General features: G+C 42.1%; 2 protein-coding genes across 2 annotated transcripts in view; one reads left to right on the top strand and one right to left on the bottom strand.

Annotated features, from left to right (window-relative positions):
* Window positions 1-21,620, bottom strand: part of LOC309548369 (uncharacterized protein) — a gene marked incomplete at its 3' end in the record, with an annotated part of 923,844 nt that overhangs the window by 641,959 nt on the left and 260,265 nt on the right.
* LOC309545778 (olfactory receptor 52A1-like) lies at window positions 6,049-7,026 on the top strand (the record flags this gene model as incomplete). The annotated part of the gene is made up of 1 exon (XM_082245129.1): window positions 6,049-7,026. One exon carries the CDS (start codon window positions 6,049-6,051, stop codon window positions 7,024-7,026), a length of 978 nt encoding a protein of 325 aa, XP_082101255.1.

Genomic DNA, 21,620 nt, shown 5'->3' on the forward strand with positions numbered 1-21,620 from the left:
TAGCTGACATTTTTGACACTTTTGGGGGGACCGGTGTCATTACTACAGTAATCAGTGCTAAATATATGCACTCTCACTGTAATAATGAGACTGGCAGGGAAGGAGTTAACACTGTGGGGTATCAAGGGGTTAAATGTGAGCCTAGGGGGTGTTTTCTAACTGTGGGGGGGCGTGGCTTGTGAAATGACCATAGAGACCTGTAATCCTATATAGAAGGATCACAGGGGCTCTATGATCATTCCAGAGAGAAGAATGGTCAGCTGTGTTTATAACATCCGACCGTCCTTCTCTCTCAGCGGGGAACGGAGCCGCCTGACCCATGCATCGGATTCCCCGCTGCCGAGAGCTACATTGGTTCGCGCAGGGGGGCCAGCCTGCTGCAGTAAATTTGCGGCCAGCGGTCCTTAAGTGGTTAATAGGTTGTAAAACAGAAATTAACAAAAATAAAAAAAAAAAAATCAGGAATTTAATTATAAACAAGGAAGGGTAAAAAAGGGGTTAATTAGAGCTGATTAGAGTAAATAAAGGGATTAAAAAGGAACATCATTATTTATTTTAGAACACACAATGCTTCTAATAAGTTATATTGTCTTGCAAAATGTGTTTTATTTTTTAAACAATCCATAGACAAAAAAAAAAAGAAAAAAATGTAACAAATACTGTAAGAAAAAAAAAAATTCTTCTGTGGTCAGTGTTAGACACCGAGCGGTAAGGTTTTATTCTCTTGTTTAGATTGTTGTATTTTTCTGTCTCCTGATCATTGTATATATAGATCATTGTATATAAATTGCACATGTGCTTCACCTAAAACCAACACATCTTAACCGCTTTAAGACCGGAAGATTTTACCCCATTCCTGACCAGTCTATATTTTGCGATTCGGCACTGCGTTATTTTAATGGACAATTGCGCGGTCGTGCAACACTGTACCCAAATTAAATTTATGTAATTTTTTTTCCCCACAAACAGAGCTTTCTTTTGGTGGTATTTGATCACCTGTGCGATTTTCACTTTTTGCGCTATAAACAAAAAAAGAGCAACAATTTTGAAAATATTTTTCAAATTTTTTATATGAAATTCCCCAAAAAAATTTAAAAATCAAAATGTTTTAACATTTTAGGCCAATTTGTTTTCTGCTACCTATGTTTGGTAAAACAAAATCGCAATAAGCGTATTTTGATTGGTTTGCGCAAAAGTTATCGCAGCTACTAACTACGGGAAAGATTTTTGTAATTTTTATTGTTTCTTTTTTAACTAGTAATGGCGGCGATCTGCGATTTTTTTGCGGTACTGCGACATTGCGGCGGACAGATCGGACCCTTGACTGACATTTTTGACACTTTTGGGGGTACCAGTGACATTACTACATTAATCAGTGCTATACATATGCACTGTTACTGTAATAATGACACTGGCAGGGAATGGGTTAACTTTATTGGTGATCAAGGTGTTAAATATATGCCTGGTGATTACTGACGTGTGTGGGGGGAGGGGATTGAGTGACACAGACACAGATCCCTGGTTGAGCTATGCTGAATCCTGTGATCTGTCCCTGCCTGTCACATAGGAGATCCGCCCACTTTGTTTACACAAGTGGGTGGATTTCCTCACTCGATCCCCAACGATCGGGAAAGAGCGACGGTGATCACCGCCGCTCCTCCCCTGGCCCGACTCCCGCTGTGTCGGAATACAGCGGGAGCGAGCCTCCGGCCGCGCGTGCGCGCCGCCCACAAGGAGAGGAGTCCAGCGACGTAGGTCTACGTCGCTGGATGGTAACGAGCCACTTTGCCGCAGTACGCTCCATGTGAGCGGTCGACAAGTGGTTAATGCCCCATACACACGTGCAGATTATCTGCAGACTTTTGTCTGCAGACTTACCTTTTCTATGTAGTGCAAGGGCCAGCCGGATTGCATACAAATTGAAAGTGTTTAGGTTTGACCTCATATTATATGGTTTTGGTAAGTCTGCAGACAAAAGTCTGCAGATAATCTGCACGTGTGTATGGGGCATAAGAGTAAAAAATGTCCCACATTGTGAGGGCAATGCACATCTGTGTTAAGGCCGGCACAGAAGAGTTGCTGAGACAGCTGAGATCATTTTGGCAAATGCACCTCCAACAGCAGACAAATTCTGACCAAAATGAACAATTACAACAAGCTTTGCAACAAACCTTTCATTGGCAGAGGGTGAAGAAGCAGAAGCAACAGAGCCCAGCATCACAGAGGGCCCGGGAATAAGCCAAGGGCCACCACGGGGGACTGTTGTTACAGCAGAGCCAAGATTTCATTGACAAATTAGGGTTACAATGCAAATAAATATAAATTAATCAGCGCTAAATTCAAAATATTTCATGAAGAGCGTATCACAAAATAAAATATATAATAAATATTCCAATGTTTCTGCGCATATGTAAAATTGCTAAAATAAAAATAAAATTGACGTGATAAATAAAAATCACAAATAAAGCGCATCCATCAAGTGTTAAATAAATAAATAATGTATAATATCCCAGTGAAACAAATGCAATATATATCTATAAGGTGCTGGTGTGAAAAAATTCAAATAAAGAGTCCGTATTCCAATTGATGTGCAAAAGTGCAAAAGTAACAGCATGTGACAGTATAATATATATTATCCCAGTAAAACAGATGCAATATATAAATCTATGAGGTGCTGGTGGGAAAAATTCAAACATAAAATCTGTAATTTGATTGATGTGCAAAAAGCAGCAACAAATGACGGTGATAAATAATAGGGATGATTGAACGGTTCGGGTCGACCATCGGTTCGACCCGAACATTGACTGTTCAAAATTCGGCTGAATTCCGAACTTTTTGTGGAAAAAGTTCTGAATTCAGTAGCCAGCACCGCCCAAAATGCAATGGGACAGGAACTGGGCTTTAAAAACCCGTGATTGGACCAGATACATCAGTAAAAGCCAATTGAGGGGGCAGGAGAATGCTAGGAATGTGATTGGAGTGACTAGGGGGTCCAGAGGCCAATCAGTTATGAATACGCCCCCCAGTATATAAGATAGCCCCGCCAAATCTTTAGCACTGTAATACAGGGATGTGGAAGAGAGTGGAAGCAGTTCTGTTACTTCTGCTTCAAAAGTGTCATTTAGCAATTATTAGTGTGAGGAAAGGGATATCTAGTGTAGTTAGGGTACTATATACCACTATAGTTAGATTCAATAATCTTGTTTCTGTAGGGAAAGTGTTAAGTGTCAGGGTGACCGTTGTGTAGTGTAGGGTGAACTGACTCTGACTGCTATGGCAGGATGACCAAACCCTTCCATGTCAGGGTGACCACCAGAGAAAAAAGATTGTTTGTCTTAGAATTGCAGTAGAGCAGGGATGTGGCTTCGCTCCTTTCACACCTTGGCGTTTTTGTTTCAGGCGTTTATTGGGCTTTTTTGTGGACGTCTTTGGAGGCAGGCATGACATCTGAGCTTCTGTGTAGGGGTATATATACACACACACATATATGTATATATACACATACACACATATAGGTGTGAAAGTAGCGGTACCCCATCCCTGCGCTAATTAAATTATTTGCAGGGATAGGGTTCCGCTCCTATCACACCTATATGTGTGTATGTGTATATATACATATATGTGTGTGTGTATATATACCCCAATACAGAACAGAAGTTCAGATGTTATGCCTGCCTCCAAAGACGCCCAAAAATGCCCAATAAACGCCTGCAACAACACACCTGGGCGTTGTTGTTGCAGGCGTTTATTGGGCATTTTTTGTGCGTCTTTGGAGGCAGGCATGACATCTGAACTTCTGTAAAGGGGTATATATATATATATATATATATATATATATACACACACACACACACACACACATATATATATATACATACACATATATAGGTGTGAAAGGAGGGTAACACCATCCCTGCAAATAATTTCAATAGCGCAGGCATAGGGTTCCTCTCCTTTTACACCTATATGTGTGTATGTGTATTGTGGGGATTAGCTCGGTGGCGGGTATGGATGACCCCTTGGGGGGGTTTGTTACACAGGGAGATAGCCGAGAAGTGGTTGCAAACAACAGTTTGGTTTATTATTGCAATTTTCTTCACACAAGTGCAAGCCTCAAAACATCAAAATAAAAATAAAACACAAAATAAATCATTGCCACTGTGGGCGGCTACCTTCTCACATACAGGAACCTACCTACAGAGTCTGTCTCCAACCTACTGTTGGGCAGACTTTTCTAAACCTACAGCAGACACTCAATAGTCCATGTTTTTCTCTTCACACAACAAATGTCCATTGAACATGTCCCTTTACTCTTCACATAGAACACATTCCTTTGTTTGTCTATTCACATAGCAACCATTCCTTTGCTTGTCTCTTCACATAGCAAACAGTGCATTTATTTCTTTCCACATAGAAATAGTCCAAGACCTCACCTTGAGTAGTCTTCACACTTTTTACCCTCCTCAGCGCACATCGCTCCAGGAGGTCTTCTCCCATGCTTACACAGCGTCGGGAGGCACACATCTGACTGTCCTCCACTCCCCAGCTTCACACAGCGTCAGGAGGCAGCAATCCTTCTCCCAGGCTTCACACAGCGTCGGGAGGCACACATCTGACTGTCCTCCTCTCCCCAGCTCACACAGCATCAGGAGGCAGCAATCAATAGACTTCCTTTGGACAAATTATAGAGGCCTTAACTTCCTCATTCCGAACAGCTGAAGGCCTTTCAACTTCCTTAAGCCGTCCTGGCTACCTTTTCAGCCAACACCCTATAGTAATTGGTGAATTTTCTAAACCAGGTGGAAATGTATCTCCAGTCTGTGACCACATCCACAGATTTACCTGACTTCCTGTCACAGTTATATATATATATATATATATATATATATATATATATGTGTATGTATATATATATATATATATATATATATATATATATATATATATATATGTGTGTGTGTGTGTGTGTGTGTGTGTGTGTGTATATACCCCTATATAGAAGTTCAGATGTCATGCCTGCCTCCAAAGACGCCCAAAAAATGCCCAATAAATGCCTGAAACAAAAATCCCAGGTGTGAAAGTAGCGGAACCCCATCCCTGCGCTAAGAAAAATTCTAAGAAAAATTATCTTTTTTTCTGGTTCTGGACATGCTACAGAGCTGAAACTTCACAGGTACATTTTTAGACCCCCCCCCCCCCCCCCCCAGACACTAAATCCAAAGAAATCTCTTTTTTTTTTTCAATATTTTTTTCAATAATTGGCTCTCTATCAAAAACGACAATTTTTAAGATTTTTTTTTTGTGTGATTAATAGTCCCTGGGGCATGACCCAGAACTTTTTTTTAGGCACTTTTTAGGGGCATTTATTGGGTTGTAGGGCTTCAAAATGGTGTTTTTTGATTACCGAAGTTCGGGTCCCATTGATTTCAATGGGGTTCTGGAATCTGGACCCAAACTTTCAGGAAGTTTGGGGGTTCTGGTCAAACCGAACTTTTCAAAAGTTCGATCATCCCTAATAAATAATACGTTAAAAGCCCACATTACAATTCTTGTGCAAAACTGTGCAAAAACAGCAGCAACAAGTGGCAGTGATCTGAATGACGTAATCTGCACTCAATTCCAAAGATATCACCGATGTGAAAAATATCCTGCAGTGAATCCAACAATGTGTGAAATGGCCGCACACCTTAAAACCAGTAATATGAAGCGTAGTATGGAGACCAAATCTCCTATAAAACATCAATGAGGGAAACCAGGAAAGCGAATGATTCGGTGAAGATTGGCCAAATAAGTCGGAGTGACCTAATGTGAACGGGGGCTTATACAAAGTCTACATGTTCCTAGTCAGATAAAACAACTTTATTTATTATTTATTTACAGACCAAGTAATGTTCTCCTATTTATATAAATATACATTTTTCATTTGTATTCATATTCCAGTCATAATTGTAAGTCCTCTATCCCATTAGGTGACAATAAAGTATATTAACTTAGGTGACCTTATGGTATATTAATCCTCACAGAGAACTGCGGACTTGGGTGTAGAAGATGATCAACAGCGAAATGAACGACATCAAAGTCAATGGCACATTCTATCCCACCTCATTCATCCTGGTTGGCATTCCCGGACTAGAAGGAGTTTATAACTGGGTAGGTGCCATTGTTTGCTCATGTTATGTCCTGGCATTGCTGGGAAATGTGATGCTCCTGGCTGTCATATCAGCCTCTTCTGGCCTTCACAAGCCTATGTTTATTTTCCTTTCTCTGTTGGCCTCCACTGATGCCCTTTTGTCTACAAGCATTGCTCCAAAAATGCTGTCTGTCTGCTGGTTCCAGAAGAGACACATTGGTTTTGAGTCATGTCTCCTCCAGATGTTCTTCCTCCATTCCTTCACCAGCTTGGAGTCAGGACTTTTGCTTGGTATGGCGTTTGACCGTTATATCGCCATCTGCCAACCGCTCAGGTATGGGTCTATAATGACCAACACCATCATTGTCAAACTGGTCATCTTCTTACTGCTCAGAGCGGTCACTTTGATGTGTCCCTGCATCATTTTGATCAAGAGATTTCCTGCTTTTAAAACCAACATTGTGCCCCATTCATACTGTGAGCACATGGCGATTGTGAAACTTGCTGCTGCCGACATCAGAATAAACAGTGCTCTGGGGTTGGCTGTGGCATTCACAATCTCAGGACTAGACATGCTTTTTATCCTGGTATCCTACTGTGCCATCTTCCATGTGGTCTTCAGTCTTCCATCCAAAGACGCCCGGCTGAAGACCTTTAACACCTGCATACCCCATCTGTGCATCTTTCTAAGTTTTTATGGTCTGGCCCTCTTCACTTTCCTTTCCCATCGATATGGCAGTAGAAGGATTCCACCTTATGTTCATATAATTCTAGCAGATACGTACACTCTCGTTCCTCCCATGCTAAATCCAATTATTTATGGAGTGAAGACAAAACTGATTCGGGAGCAAGTCTGGAAAGCTTTATCTACATATCAAAGTCTTCATGTGAAGTGACTGAATCTGTAGAGCTGACGTGTTGTCATCCTGCATTCTTCAGATTCCAATAAACAAAAATACAATAAAGAAATATTTGCAGGGGTCTGATGGGTTCACCTAAAATTTACTCCAATTATGTATGACTGTGGAGAGATATTAGAGTGCAAGCTCCTCTGGTGCAGAGACTAATATGACTGGCTTAGTGTTCTCTGTACAGTACTGCGGTAGGTCAGAGCAAATGGTAATTTATTATACTGTGAGGTGTGTTTCAGACATTAGAGTGTAAGCTCTTCTGTTGCAGAGACTAATGTTGATTGTTGAGTGTTTTTTGTGCAGCACTGTGTTATACGTGAGCTATATATAAATCCCTCATAATTAAACAGTCCTTGCCACAGAGTAACAGAAGCAAGAGAGTGCACAACATAGGGTGAACTTAAAGCGGAGTTACGGCCTTTAAAATCGAAAAAAAAAAAGGATTTTGGGCCATCCGTTTGCTGAGGGCCACCTGAAAAAGAAATGGAAGCTCCCAATTTTTTTTTTTTTTGGTCACTTACCTTGATATTGAAGAAAATATACTCACCTTCCTTCCACTTCCTCCCTCTGCGGCCGCGACCCGCGCCGTCTCTTCCGGATTGCGATGACTCCTGGGAGCTGAACATCATCGCTCCCAGGAGTCAATGCGCCTGCACCGGCCCCGCTCGTCACTTCCGGTGCAGGCACAGCATTCCCTGCTAAACAGCTTCTGGGCATGCTCAGAAGCTGTGCAGGGATGCCGCGCCTGCACCGGAAGTGATGAGCGGGGCCGGTGCAGTGCATCGTGGGACTCCGACGTCACCGAAGAGGCAGCAGAAGAGGACGCGCTGGCTTCAGCTGCCCACACCTGAGATGGCAGCGCTGAAAAATAACTTTTCAAGGTAAGTATTTCTTCTTACAGGTAAGTGCGACCCGGGACAGTTCAGAGGCTATCCATTGTGGAATGTACTAGCCCTGACTGTCCCGGGGGTGTTTTTATCTAAATTTGACCCCCGAGGCCGGAACTCCGCTTTAAGAGAGAAGTATGGCCAGATCTACCTGGTTGCCTGATTGACAGCTGACTCCACCTCTCAGCGTGCGGCTGAGAGTCAGATCCAGATGCACCTGCCCCCTCTACAATCTGGCACTCCAATGAGCCCCGGAGGAACAGACCAGGAACTGAGTGGTCAGAGGTCATGTGATCACTTATCAACAAATATCTGTGAAAAAGATGGCCAGCATCCCAATTATGGACAACAACCAAAGCAAAAAATAAGGAAAGTGGGATTTTGGAGGCCAGTCAAGGAAGGGTGATCACAAATAAAACAAAGTAGAATTTTTATGAAAACATATTTATTAAATCATAAAGATAAAAAAGAACGATTACGTATGCATACATATACATATAAAAACACATGTTCCCTCAGGAAACATTGATACAAAATTGGCAACAATAATGTCTCTATAGGGCATAGTCTGTAGGTCCTCAAAGAGCCGACGCGTTTCACCAGAGGCTTCTTCAGGGCCAAAGAGACCTTCAAGACAATTATTCCCATAAAATCTTGAACAGGGCATAACGTTTCCTGGGGCAGGCATCGGGACCATATGAAGCAGAGGCAGTCACAGTGATAGATTACAGACCATATATAGAACGGTCTGGATTATTAGACAACATATAACAGCCCAGATGGAATATACGGATAATACAAATGGTCATATAGTGGGATTACCAAGACCAACCAGTAAATGCGGCATCCATAGGGGGAGACTACCTCCACACAGATACAGGGCATGTGTATGTGACCTAATATTATAGTTGTAATGGGTCAAGTCCTTCCAAAGGACCTACAGTAATCGACCTCACAATATGGACCAGCAATATCTGGTCCCAGAGCACCCTAGCGCAAGATGTTTCCCTGTATGGCCGTACCTCCAGTAGTGGCCTCTCCCCTGTACAGTACAGGGGATACTGTTATACTGTGAGGTATGTTTGAGACATTAGAGTGTAAGCTCTTCTGTTGCAGAGACTGATGTCGATTGTTGAGTTGCTTTTTGTGCAGCACTGTGGTATACATGAGCTATGTATAAATCCCTCATAATTAAACAGTCCTATTTCATTCCTGTTTTGCCACGGGGTAACAGAAGCAAGGGAGTGCACAGCGTAGGGTGAACTTAGGAGAGAAGTATGGCCAGATCTACCTGATTGACAGCTGACTCCACCTCTCAGTGTGCAGCTGAGAGTCAGAGCCAGATGCACCTGCCCCCTCCACAATCCAGAACTCCAGGGAGCCCCGGAGGAACAGACCAGGAACTAAGTAATCAGAGGTCATGTGATCTCAGGCTTAGAGCTAACATGGGACAGCTGCAGGCCTTACACCGAAGGAGCTAAATATATATATATATATATATATATATATATATATATATATATATTTTTTTTTATTATTTGTTTATCATACTTCTCCTTTATACAGGACGATGCTCAGGAATCAATTGTATCTGAGATTTGTAGAAAGGAGTTCCAGGAACATATAGAAGTAGCAATGGGCCGAACACCCCCCGGGTTCGGTTCGCACCAAAACATCTCGAACAGGGAAAAAGTTCCAGCAAACATGAAAACTCTATTAAAGTCTATGGAACACGAACATGGAAAATGAAAAGTTCTTATTTGAAAGGCTTATATGCAATTTATTGCCATGAAAAGTGTATAGGGGTCTGGGTACTGCCCTGGGGGACATGTATCAATGCAAAAAAATGTTTTTTAAACAATCATTATTACAGGAGCAGTGATTTTAATGACGCTTAAAATGAAACAATAAAAATGAAAAAATCCTTTAAGTATTGTGCCTGGAGGGTCCCCTTAATGTGCCTGTAAAGTGGGGCATCTGTACAATGTATGGAGCCTGCTGCAGCAATATTGACATTTCTAAAGCAGAAAATGTCATTTAAACTTGCTCGTGGCTGTAATCTATTGTCGACTCCCGGCAATACAGATGTAGAAACAATGGAAAAAATGGCGTGGAGTCCCGGAGTCCCCCCCAGTCCATACCAGGTCCTTCAGGTCTGGTATGGGTTTTAATGGGAACCGGTGAAATTAAAAGAGAAAAAACAGCGTGGTGCCCCCCAAAAACCCATGCAAGACCCTTATCCGAGCACGCAGTCTGGCAGGTCAGGAAAGGGGCGGGGACAAGCGAGCAGCCCGCCCCTCGTGAACCATACCAGGGCACGTGCCCTCAACATGGGGGTTGGGTGCTTTGGGGCGGGGGGGGCTCTGAACCCCCCCACCCCAAAGCACTCTGTCCCCATGTTGATGGGGACAAGGGCCTCTTCCCGACAACCCTGGGCTGTGGTTGTGGGGGGTCTGCGGGTGGGTGGCTTATCAGAATCTGGAAGCCCCCTTCAACCTGTGCATGTGCATTAGGTGCACACGTCATGGGCTGCACTACCCGCAGGAAACACAGAAAGAAGTCCTTTACCTATTTTTAAAAAATTGCGCTGCACCAAGTCGCATGGTGCTGAAGTAACATGCCGTTTGGAGCACGTGAAAATGCACAATGGTACAGACATGATATTCGGACCTCTGCTAGAAGAAAATTTTACTGACCTGACCTCGGTGAATTGTAATTCAATTCCCCCACCCTAGATAATCCTGCTCCATATGATGAAGATGCTGCCGATAGTTGCTTAAACCTAACAGCCCTGGGCGCTGAGGACTAAACAATTGTTTAAAGGCATCGGTCAGCCGGCCGCCTTCTCCACCGTTCCTCCTTTGACCTAACGAAGCCTCAGAAACACGTTGCTTTTTTGCAGCAACAGAACCTGATGCTGCAAAAAAAAAATATCAATGAAAAATGGGATCACACCAACACTTCAGTGGCCCCACTACACTGTTACACAAGAATCACAGCACTACACTGACTGCATTAACCACTTCAATACCAGGCACTTTCACCCCCTTCCTGCTGAGACTAGTTTTCAGCGCTCTCATACTTTGAATGACAATTACTCATGCAACACTGTACCCATATAAAATGTATGTCCTTCTTTTCTACACAAATATAGATTTCTTTTAGTGGTAATTAATCACTACTGGGGTTTTTTTATTTTTTTTTTGTGCTAGAAATAACAAAAGACCAAAAATTTTGTGAAAAAACAAAAACGCATTTTTTCTTTGTTTCTGTCATAAAATTTTGCAAATTAGTAATTTTTCTACATAAAATTTGGCCAATATATATACTGCTACATATCTTTAGTAAAAATAACCCAAATAAATGTATATTATTTGGTCTTTGTGAAAGTTATAGAGTCTACAAGCAATGGTGCCAATCATTGATCACTCCTGATGTAAGGAAGGTCTATCACATTTCTTAAGAAACTAACAAGCCAGGAAAATACAACCCCCCCCCCCAAAAAAAAAAAAAAAAACTCTTTTTGGAAATTAAAAATTCCAAGGTATTAAGTAAGATGCAAGGTAAGTTTTTTGAAGTTTTTTTCTCACAATTCTTTGCAAAATGAAGATTTTTTTAAAACAAAATTGTCATGTTAACAGGTTACTTCTCTCACACAGCATATGCATACTTGCAACTATACCCCAAAACACATTCTGCTACTCTTCCTGAGTATGGCGATACCACACGTGTGAGACTTGTTCACAGCCTAGCCACATATAGAGGCCCAACATGCAGGTAGCACCGTCAGGTGTTCTAGGGACATAAATAACACATTTAATGTCATGACTAGTGATGGGCTCTACACCCCCCTGTTCGGTTCACACCAGAACATCTCCAACAGGTAAAAAATCTTGCAAACATGCAAACTCTATAAAAGTGTATGGGACACGAACATAAAAAAAAATCTAAAGTCCTCATTTTAAAGGCTAATAAGCAAGTTATTGCCATAAAAAGTGTATGGGGGCCCGGGTACTGCCCTGGGGAACATGTATTAATGCAAAATTGTTTTTACAGGAGCAGTGATTTTAATAATGCTTAAAGTGAAACAATAAAAATAAAAAATTCCTTTAAATATAGTGCCGGGGGGTCCCCTTAATGTGCCTGCAAAGTGGGGCATCTGTATGATGTATAAAGCCTGCTGCAGCAATACTGACATTTCTAAAGGACAAAATGTCATTTAAACTTGCTCACGGCTGTAATGGATTGTCTTGTTTAATTTATTCATAAATGATCTAGAGGAGGGGATATCTAGTACAATCTCCATATTTGCGGATGATACTAAACTAAGCATGCCAATATCTTCTATGCAAGATGTGGAAAACTTACAAGCGGATCTGAACAAAATAATGGGGTGGGCAACTACATGGCAGATGAGGTTTAATGTTGAAAAATGTAAAGAAATGCACCTAGGCGTCAGAAAAACGAAAGCTAGCTACCCACTGGGGGGGGAACCTCTGGGTGAGTCTAGGATGGAAAAGGACCTGGGGTTATTGGTAGACAACAGGCATGGCAGTGGCATGCAATGCCAAACTGCTGCAAGCAAAGCCAACAGAATACTGGGATGTATAAAAAAGGGGATTCACTCCAGAAATAAAGAGATTATTCTCCCACTCTACAAGACTCTGGTCCGGCCACATCTGGAGTATGCTGCCCAGTTCTGGGCACCGATCCTCAGGAAGGATGTGCTGGAACTGGAGAGAGTCCAGAGAAGGGCAACAAAAAAAAATTAGGGGAATGGAGGACATCAGCTATGAGGAAAGACTACAAGCACTGAACCTATTCTCTCTGGAGAAGAGACGATTGAGGGGGGATATGATATCAATGTACAAATACTGTACTGGCAACCCTAGCATAAAGAACATACTTTTCAGAGTAAGGGAATACAATAAGACACGTGGCCACTCACTAAAACTAGAGGAAAAATTGTTTAAACTTAAAATACGTAGGGGGTGCTTTACTGTCAGAGCGGTAAGGATGTGGAATTCTCTTCAACAAGCAATCGTATCAGCAGGAAGCATCAATAGTTTCAAAAAACTATTAGATGGGCACCTTAACCACCCCCCATCCGCGCTGCAGCCGTATATAGGCTGTAGCGCGGACTTGAATTTTCGGGAGGCCGTCTTTATACGGCCTCCCAGTGACACGCCCCCCGCGCGCTCCCGCGAGCGCGCAACGGGGAAAATCTGTGTCGGCCGTGTCCCTTGGACACGGCCGATCACAGATCGTGGTGAAAGGCCAATCACAGCGGCCATTCACCACGTGATCGGGCCGTCCAATGAGAGAGGATCTCATATGTAAACATATGAGATCATCTCTCATCGCCGGCGCTCCTTCCTCACACGGAGCCTGCAGTGTGAGGAAGGAGGGGGAGCCGTTAGCCGCCGGGGACACACAGGAATGTAATCAGGGCACTGATCACCAGTGCCCTGATTACTAAAGGTAAAAACATACACAAATTGCACCCCCATCAGTGCCCACAGTGCCCGCCATCAGTGCCCCCCATCAATGCCCACAATCAGTGCCCATAGTGCTGCCAGTCAGTGCCCATCAGTGCCTGCTCATATAGGCACTGATGAGCACTGACTGGCAGCACTATGGGCACTGAGTGTGGACACTGATGGTGCTGCCCATCAGTGCCGCTCATCAGTGCCACCGGTCAGTGTCCAGTGCCATCCGCCAGTGCCCATCAGTGCCGCCTATCAGTGCCCATCAGTGCCGCCCATCAGTGCCGTCTCTCAGTGCCCAGCAGTGCCACCTCTCAGTGCCACCTCTCAGTGCCCAGCAGTGTCAACTCTCAGTGCCCAGCAGTGCCACCTCTCAGTGCCCAGCAGTGCCGCCTATCAGTGCTCATCAGTGCCACCTATCAGTGCTCATCAGTGCCGCCTATCAGTGCCACCTATCAATGCCGCCTATCAGTGCTCATCAGTGCGGCATATTAGTACCTCCTCATCAGTGCCCATAAGTGCCACCTCATCAGTGCCCATAAGTGCCACCTCATCAGTGCCCATCAGTACAGCCTATCAGTGCCCATCAGTGCCGCCTCATCAGCGCACATCAGTGAAGGAGAAAAATTTATTTTCAAAATTTACTCGCAGAAAATAAGAAAAACTTTTTTTTTTCAAAATTTTCTGTCTTTATTCTTTTTTTTTGTAAAAAATAAAAAACCCAGAGATGATTAAATACCACCAAAAGAAAGCTCTATTTGTGTGAAACAAATGATAAAAATTTCATATGGGTACAGTGTAGCATGACCGTGCAATTGTCATTCAAAGTGTGACAGCGCTGAAAGCTGAAAATTGGCCTGGATGGGAAGGGGGTTTAAGTGCACAGTAGGCAAGTGGTTAAAGACCACAACATACAGGGGTATATGCCTGCAAATAATTTCATTAGGGCAGGCATAGGGTTCTGCTACTTTCACATCTATATGTGTGTATGTGTATATATACATATATGTGTGTGTGTATATATATCCCTATACAGAAGTTCAGATGTTATGCCTGTCTCCAAAGAAACAACACAAAATAAGGAAACCTCCTCCATCCACATACACAACCACTTAGATTCACCACCAAATTTCATAACCGGTACAAACAAATGGAACACATTCTCAAGAAACATTGGCCCATTCTCCAAGCCGATCCACATTTAAAAGCCAGTATCCCTGACCGCCCTTTGGTGTCATACAGAAGAGCTCGGAATCTAAAGAACAATATCGCTCCAAGTAAAATCCAAAAATCTCCCACTACACCAAGTGCACCCCTAACCTTTCTAAACATCAAAGGCATGTTCCAATGCCGCAAAAAATTATGTCTCACCTGCAAGCATGTTACACACGGCCTAAAAGAATTTTCTACAAAAGGACAAAAATATACCATTCCAGATTTTTTCAACTGTTCCACGGAGTTCGTAATATACTGTATGTCATGTTCATGCGGCCTACTTTACGTAGGCCGCACCATCCACACTCTACGCAAAAGATTTGGGGAACACAGAAGGTTTGTTGAAGCTGGCAACGACAAACGCAGCGTCCCCAAACACTTCCTGCAGCACCACCACCAATCTTCAGCGGACCTAAAAGTGTGGATTATTGAATCCATACCGAAAAATCTTCCTCCAGCAGAAAGGTTTAAACGCCTGTGTGCTCGAGAATCCTATTGGATATATTGCCTGGACTCCCTGACACCGGGGGGGCTTAAACTAAGAAATTGAGGTGAACCCACTACTTTAAAACTACTACTGATTATCCTAAATATAGCAATACTTCATATCCTGCATTATTCCTCCAGAATACTTCATATTCTGCTTTTTCCTCTACCTTTAAATACTACCACCCTCATCTCAATGAACTATGAGAAGCCCCTCTCCGTCATGGACTTATCTCATTCCCATCTTTACCTGCCTATACATAGTAGTATATATGCATTATTTCTTATTATTTTTTCTAGGTTAAATATTATCAGTTTTTTCATAATATTTTTTTTTTCTTTACCTCTATTTTTATTTTTATTATTTCTATTTTTATTTTCATTTTTATTATTATGTTTTTTTTTTTTTTTTTTACAACTGATTGTATACACCACATCTCCACAGCAACAGGCCCCCACCCCCGGAGACTCTCTGTCACATGACTTCCTTTTTTGGCCAGATTACTCATTGTATATACCGCATCTCCACAGCAACAGGCCCCCACCCCAGAGACTTTCTGTCATATGACTTCCTGTTCTGACCTGATGACTCATTGTATATATCGCATCTCCACAGCAACAAGCTCCCGCCCCCTGAGTTCCTCAGCTATAAAACTCCCAGGCTGTCACACAAATCAGCATCGCCTGAGGAAGGAGCACGCATGCTCCGAACGCGAGCACCCCCCTGCCACTATTGGATGTAAGCCTGGATACTGAACGCTGCCAGAACCACAGGAAGTGTCGGACTCCACCGGCACAGCCAGGACCACGGCCGCCACAGTGTACTTCCCGAACATCCCTGCAGTGTTGCAGAAGAACTATTACCATTTGCTGATCAACGATTTCCTCTGTGTGAGTTACTACGTTGTTTTTATGTAATAAATAACCTTTTAATCTACACTGAGGTGGCGCTGCTTTTCTTCTCCTACCCCTTTCTGTCTCCAAAGATGCCCAAAAAATGCCTGCAACAAAAATGCCCAGGTGTGTGGTTGCAGGCGTTTTTTGGGCGACCCGAACCGTTCGATCATCCCTATTAGTAATATGTTCATTTAACCTGAACTGTAGAGAGTGTTTGGTCCTCCCTATATATTGCAATCCACAAGAAAATTGTAATAGATACACTACTCCTGTACTGGAGCATGTAATAAAGGGTTTAATTTTATAAGAGTTTCCGGTACTAGTAGAGGCAAACTCATTGGTTCTCCTCTGTCTGCATTTTTTATTGAACAAATTTTGCATTTCCTACATTGGTAATACCCCATAAGATTTTGAAAAAAGCTAAATTTTTCAGTAGGGGGATCCAAGACATTAGGGCCAAACTATCTCAAAGTGTGGATGTTCCCCTAACTACTACTCTGGATTTCTCAGGTAAAACAGTGCCCAAAACCCTATCGCTCCCCAAAATATGCCAATGCTGTTGGGTAAGGTGTTTGATCCCTCTATGCTGGGCAGAGAAGGTGGTGACAAATTACATTACTGAAGAAGTTTCAGCCTTCTCAACCGAGGGTTTAACCTTTAAAAGATCCACTCTATCAACATGATTAACTTCATCCAAGGTGTCACGAAGAAATGTGGCATCATAACCTTTCTTTAAAAATCTTACAGTAAGGATTTGAGCCTCAGATAGGAAAGCATTTGTATCTGTACAACTCCATTTAGGTCTCATAAATTGGCCTTTAGGCACAGACTGTAACCATGAGCTATAATGACAACTATCAGTAGGGATGTACAAATTTCTGTCAGTGGGTTTAAAGTAAGTAGTGGTGATGAAACTATCACCCCTGGACAGAAATAGTGAGGTCGAGGAAATGTATACTTTTTTGACTCGCCTCATAATTCAGATAAATACCACTATTGTTTAAATTTAAATGTTCCATGAATGAAACCAAAATTGGAATTGGTACCATCCCACAGGAGGAGGACATAGTCTATATACCTTGCTCTTAACAGTACCTGATGTCTATGCTGAGCATAAACTACATCCCACCCCACACAGAGCCATGAAGAGGTTTGCCAAACTAGGGGCATACTTTGCCCCATGGCTACTCCTTTGTCCTGACGATAATAATGGTCATCAAGCCAAAAGTAGTTATGTGTTGTTGCGAATTTCAGAAGTTCCATGATGAAGGACACGTGTAAATCTGGTATGTTAGAGTTCCTGTCCAAATATAACTTAACAGCCCCTAGACCCAAATTATGAGGGATGATGGTATACAATGAAGTAACATCTGCTGTTACTAACCACAAACCTTCTTTAGGTGTATATCCTGACAGTAAATGGATAACATGCCTGGTGTCTTTAATATACAAGGGCATTTTTTGAACTAGTGACTGTAAATAAGAGTCAATATATTTCCCCACCCGGGACATCACAGAGTCAATGCCACTGACTATGGGGCGACCCGGGGGGGGGGGGGGGGTGAGACTCTTATGTATCTTAGGGAGACATCTAGGCACCAAAAAGGCTCTTTTTTATTTCGAATGTTTAGATGAAAACCTTTAGGGATGATAGTTTCCAGCTCTTTTTTTTGTATTGAGAGATTGGGTTCTTTAAAAGTAGGGTATAGGTTTGTCTATCACCAATTATTCGGTGCATCTCAGCCATGTAATCACGCCTGTCCAAAATCACAACCCCCCACCCCCTTTGTCTGCTGGCCTAATGACTAAATCTTTATTATTGCATAGAGAATCCAACCCAACCTGTAAATCATTACTCATCCTATTTTTACGGATGTTCAATCCATCCAGGTCCCTAAGGACCACATCTCGAAATACCCTAAGAGATGGAGCCAAAGATCCCAGGGGGGTTAAAAAGAGACACATTTGCCAAACCAGAATGTTGAAATTCAGTAGTAATTAATTGATTCTCTTTAACTGGATTACTAATCATATAGCGTTTAATATTTAATTTCCGCACAAATCTGTGCACATCCATATAAGTTTGAAATTTTTTCAAACATTTTGGGGGGGGAGGGGGGGGGCGATCTTCAAACCTTTATCAAGAATACGTTTTTCAGAGTCACTTAAAACCGTTCGGCTCAGATTGAAAATACCAACAGCGGTTCTGTCTTTTTTCTTTTTAGATTGTATTCTCCTCCCCCCTCTAGTCCCTCTCTTTGCTCGGCCCGGGCACTTGATGTCCTCACTGGATGTGGGAAAACCCCGCCCAGGGTATCTTTGTTGTTCTGTACCGTGGCTAGTAGGATGCCTATCTTCAATATCGTTATTGATGTAATTGGAACTGTTGCTAGGGCCTGTATTTTCAGAATAATTAGGCCTATACGGACCTTGCCCGTAGTTGTCCCTAGCTCCCTCTATATCCTCAAGTGGGAAAACATTATTCTGCACAGGGATATTATTTTGGTAGTCCAAATCAGATTGCCCATTGCCCCAATGGTCTGCATCATAATTCTGGTGCTGGCCATGAGATGAAGAAGGACACTGCCATTGCTTATTAGAGGGTCTCTGCCTATAGTCATGGGATAGACCCTGTCTCTACTGAGGGGTGCGGCCCTGATCATTAGAATAGCCAAATCCTCCATCATGATTGGTAGAAGAAGGATCCTTCCCATAACCATACTGTATGTGAATGGTACTGTGTGCCAGGCCCATAATATATGGGGGGTGGTTTCCCTCGACCTCATCCCTGTCCTCTGAAACGTGATCTGTAGGACAGATTTCAATACAAGAGATACAATCAGCTTGTCACCCATTCCACCAGACTCCTATAACTGGAAGATTACATTTTTGGGTGGATGTGTTGTAGAAGAACCCAGACCACAGTATTGTGAGGTGAAAATATCATCCAACTTTATTAAGCATATATATGTGACACTTTACCAACAGAAGAAAAGAGATAGATTGTTTACATTTCAAGGATCTATTTATACCATTTATATCATCTATGTTAAGAAACTGATTATCATATGACACGCCCCTCATTAATACCAGCCCTGCCCACTTATGTAGCCCTCTAAACATCTAAATCCCTGTAAATTCCCAGAAGACACTTTCATCTTTTATCCATAACAAGCTCATTGGGTAGAAGATAACCCCGAGCCCCTCCTGCTCATTCCCACACAACAAGTCCATGTCACCATCTACAAGGTTAGAGGACCTGAAGGAGAACAAGACCATGACCACCAGGACCATCGCCTGACTGAAGCCATGCTCACATTTCTTTCTAATGCTGCTTTTATGGTCTCCTCAGATACAGATCTGGCAGATGTACAGTAGTGTAACCCTTTCACTCAAATCTGTACTTGACCATCTTTTTTTGGGGTACAGAGGTGACATTAGGGGTCTAACGTCTCTTTAAAGAGGACCTGTGACCAGCAATATGCTATCACATGAAGGACTATCAACCCCCTATGTGATAGAAATAAAGTTGAGGGAAAAGTTAAAACAAACTTAAAGTATCACATTGTAAATAAAAAAAAACACAAAAAAAATGTAACCCCCTGTATCAGTTGTGGATTTTTTACAAATGTTCCCAATACATGTGTAATAATAATAATCTCTCACCTACAGGTGGTTCTAAAATGGCTGCCGCATATTTAATGAACCATGTGCTTGTGGGGGGGGGGGGAGTTGCAGCCATGTGTGGATGACCTCACTCAAAATGACCTGTGAGTGGACAAGAGGTATGACCACATCCTGTGGGCGGTTTCTTGTGCACAGTACTATAAAAAAGGGTTAATTTGCATGAGAAAGCCTCTTTTCGATCACCCTCACTCCTTGGAGAGTCACACTGAGAAAACATCCATGATGTAGCTTTGCTGGCTTTTGTTCATTTTGGCTGTTTGGAGAAACATGCGGCCAAGACCTTTGTCTTTTGTTGCAGACATCCATTGGAAGCTGTTACAACTACCAGAGCTAAGTATAATTTCATATTTTTGGGAAAAGGGTTTTTATGTCTAAGTATTTTGTGTGATGTTTACAGTAATTTTTAAGATGTGTAAGGAAGCTTTATGTATTATGATGTCCAGTAAAGTTTTGTTTTATGCTTTTCTATCAAAACTGCTCTTGGTGCCTGCTTTCATTCTAAATATTCACGAGATATGTCAGTGGCTATCTAGTATACCTGAATTATAAATTTTGTTGTTATCCACCATTTGATACACCCCCCAGTTCCTGTGTACATATATACGAAACGCCAGTGTTGGGTGCGGTTATGTAGGAAAACATAGAGCCCCTGCGATCCTTCTATATAGGATCACAGGTCTCCAAGATGATTTTACAAGCCACACCCCCCCACAGTTAGAATCACTCCCCTAGGCTCACATTTAACCCCTTGATCACCCACAATGTTAACTCCTTCATTATTACAGTAACAGTGTATATTTTTAGCACTGGTTACTGTAGTAAGGTCACTGGTCCCCCCAAAAGTGTCAAAAATGTCAGTTAGGGGTCCGGTATGCCACAATGTGGCAGTCCCGCTATAAATCGCAGATCACCGCCATTACTAGTAAAAAAAAAAAAAAGATGGAAATCTTTCCCGTAGTTAGTAGACATGATTGGTTTGCGCAAACCTATCAAAATACGCTTATTGTGATTTTTAGCAAAAATATGTAGCAGAAAACAAATTGGCCTAAAATGTTAAAAAAATTCAATTTTTACATTTGTTTTTGTTTTTTTGAGAATGTTATATAGCAGAAAGTGTGAAAAATATTGTTTTTTTTTATTCAGAATTGTTGCTCTTTTTTTTGTTTATAGCGCAAAAAATAAAAATCGCACAGATGATGAAATACCACCAAAAGAAGCTCTATTTGTGGGAACAAAAGGACATTTTATTTCGGTACAGCATCGCACGACAGCGCAATTGTCCATTAAAGTAATGCTGTTCCGAATCGCAAAATATGGCCTGGTCATTAAGGGGGAAAATCTTCCGGTCCAGAAGAGGTTAAAAAAAACCCATCACATTGGGGGATTTTTTGTCCCCTATGTGATGAAAGGGAAGTAAAACTAATATTTTTATTTTTTTGCAAAAAAATAGTTTACACCAAAGCACATAAAATTCCCCCCCCCCCCGAAGAAATTTTGAGGCCCTCCACCTCCACATATATGCTCGTAGAAACGTAAGCGCATGTGTCAGGGGCACCTACAAGTGAAAAAGTTGATTGCGATTCACATGTTGCCATGCACACGGGAGTGAAAGCTATAATTCTAGCACCAGACCTCCTCCATAACACTAAACTGATACATATAGGGGGGAGGGGCTTTTTAAGCATTGCCTATAGAAAATATAGGGGACTGAAGTTTGTTGCCATTTCACAGGCACACACAAATTTAAGGTTTGGCAAATTTGGCATCCATTTACTCAGCGCAACCTCTTTTATATTTTACCAAAATGTGGGTGATTTATTGTATATGTTCACCCTAATGTTCACATTGTTTTTTTTTTTTTTTTTACTTTAATTTTATGTTTCCTATACCTTTAAGGTAATATCGGGTGACATAAATTTGA

Source organism: Pelophylax lessonae (assembly GCF_965119305.1).
Source record: "Pelophylax lessonae genome assembly, chromosome: 2".
NCBI classification, from domain to species: Eukaryota; Metazoa; Chordata; class Amphibia; order Anura; family Ranidae; genus Pelophylax; species Pelophylax lessonae.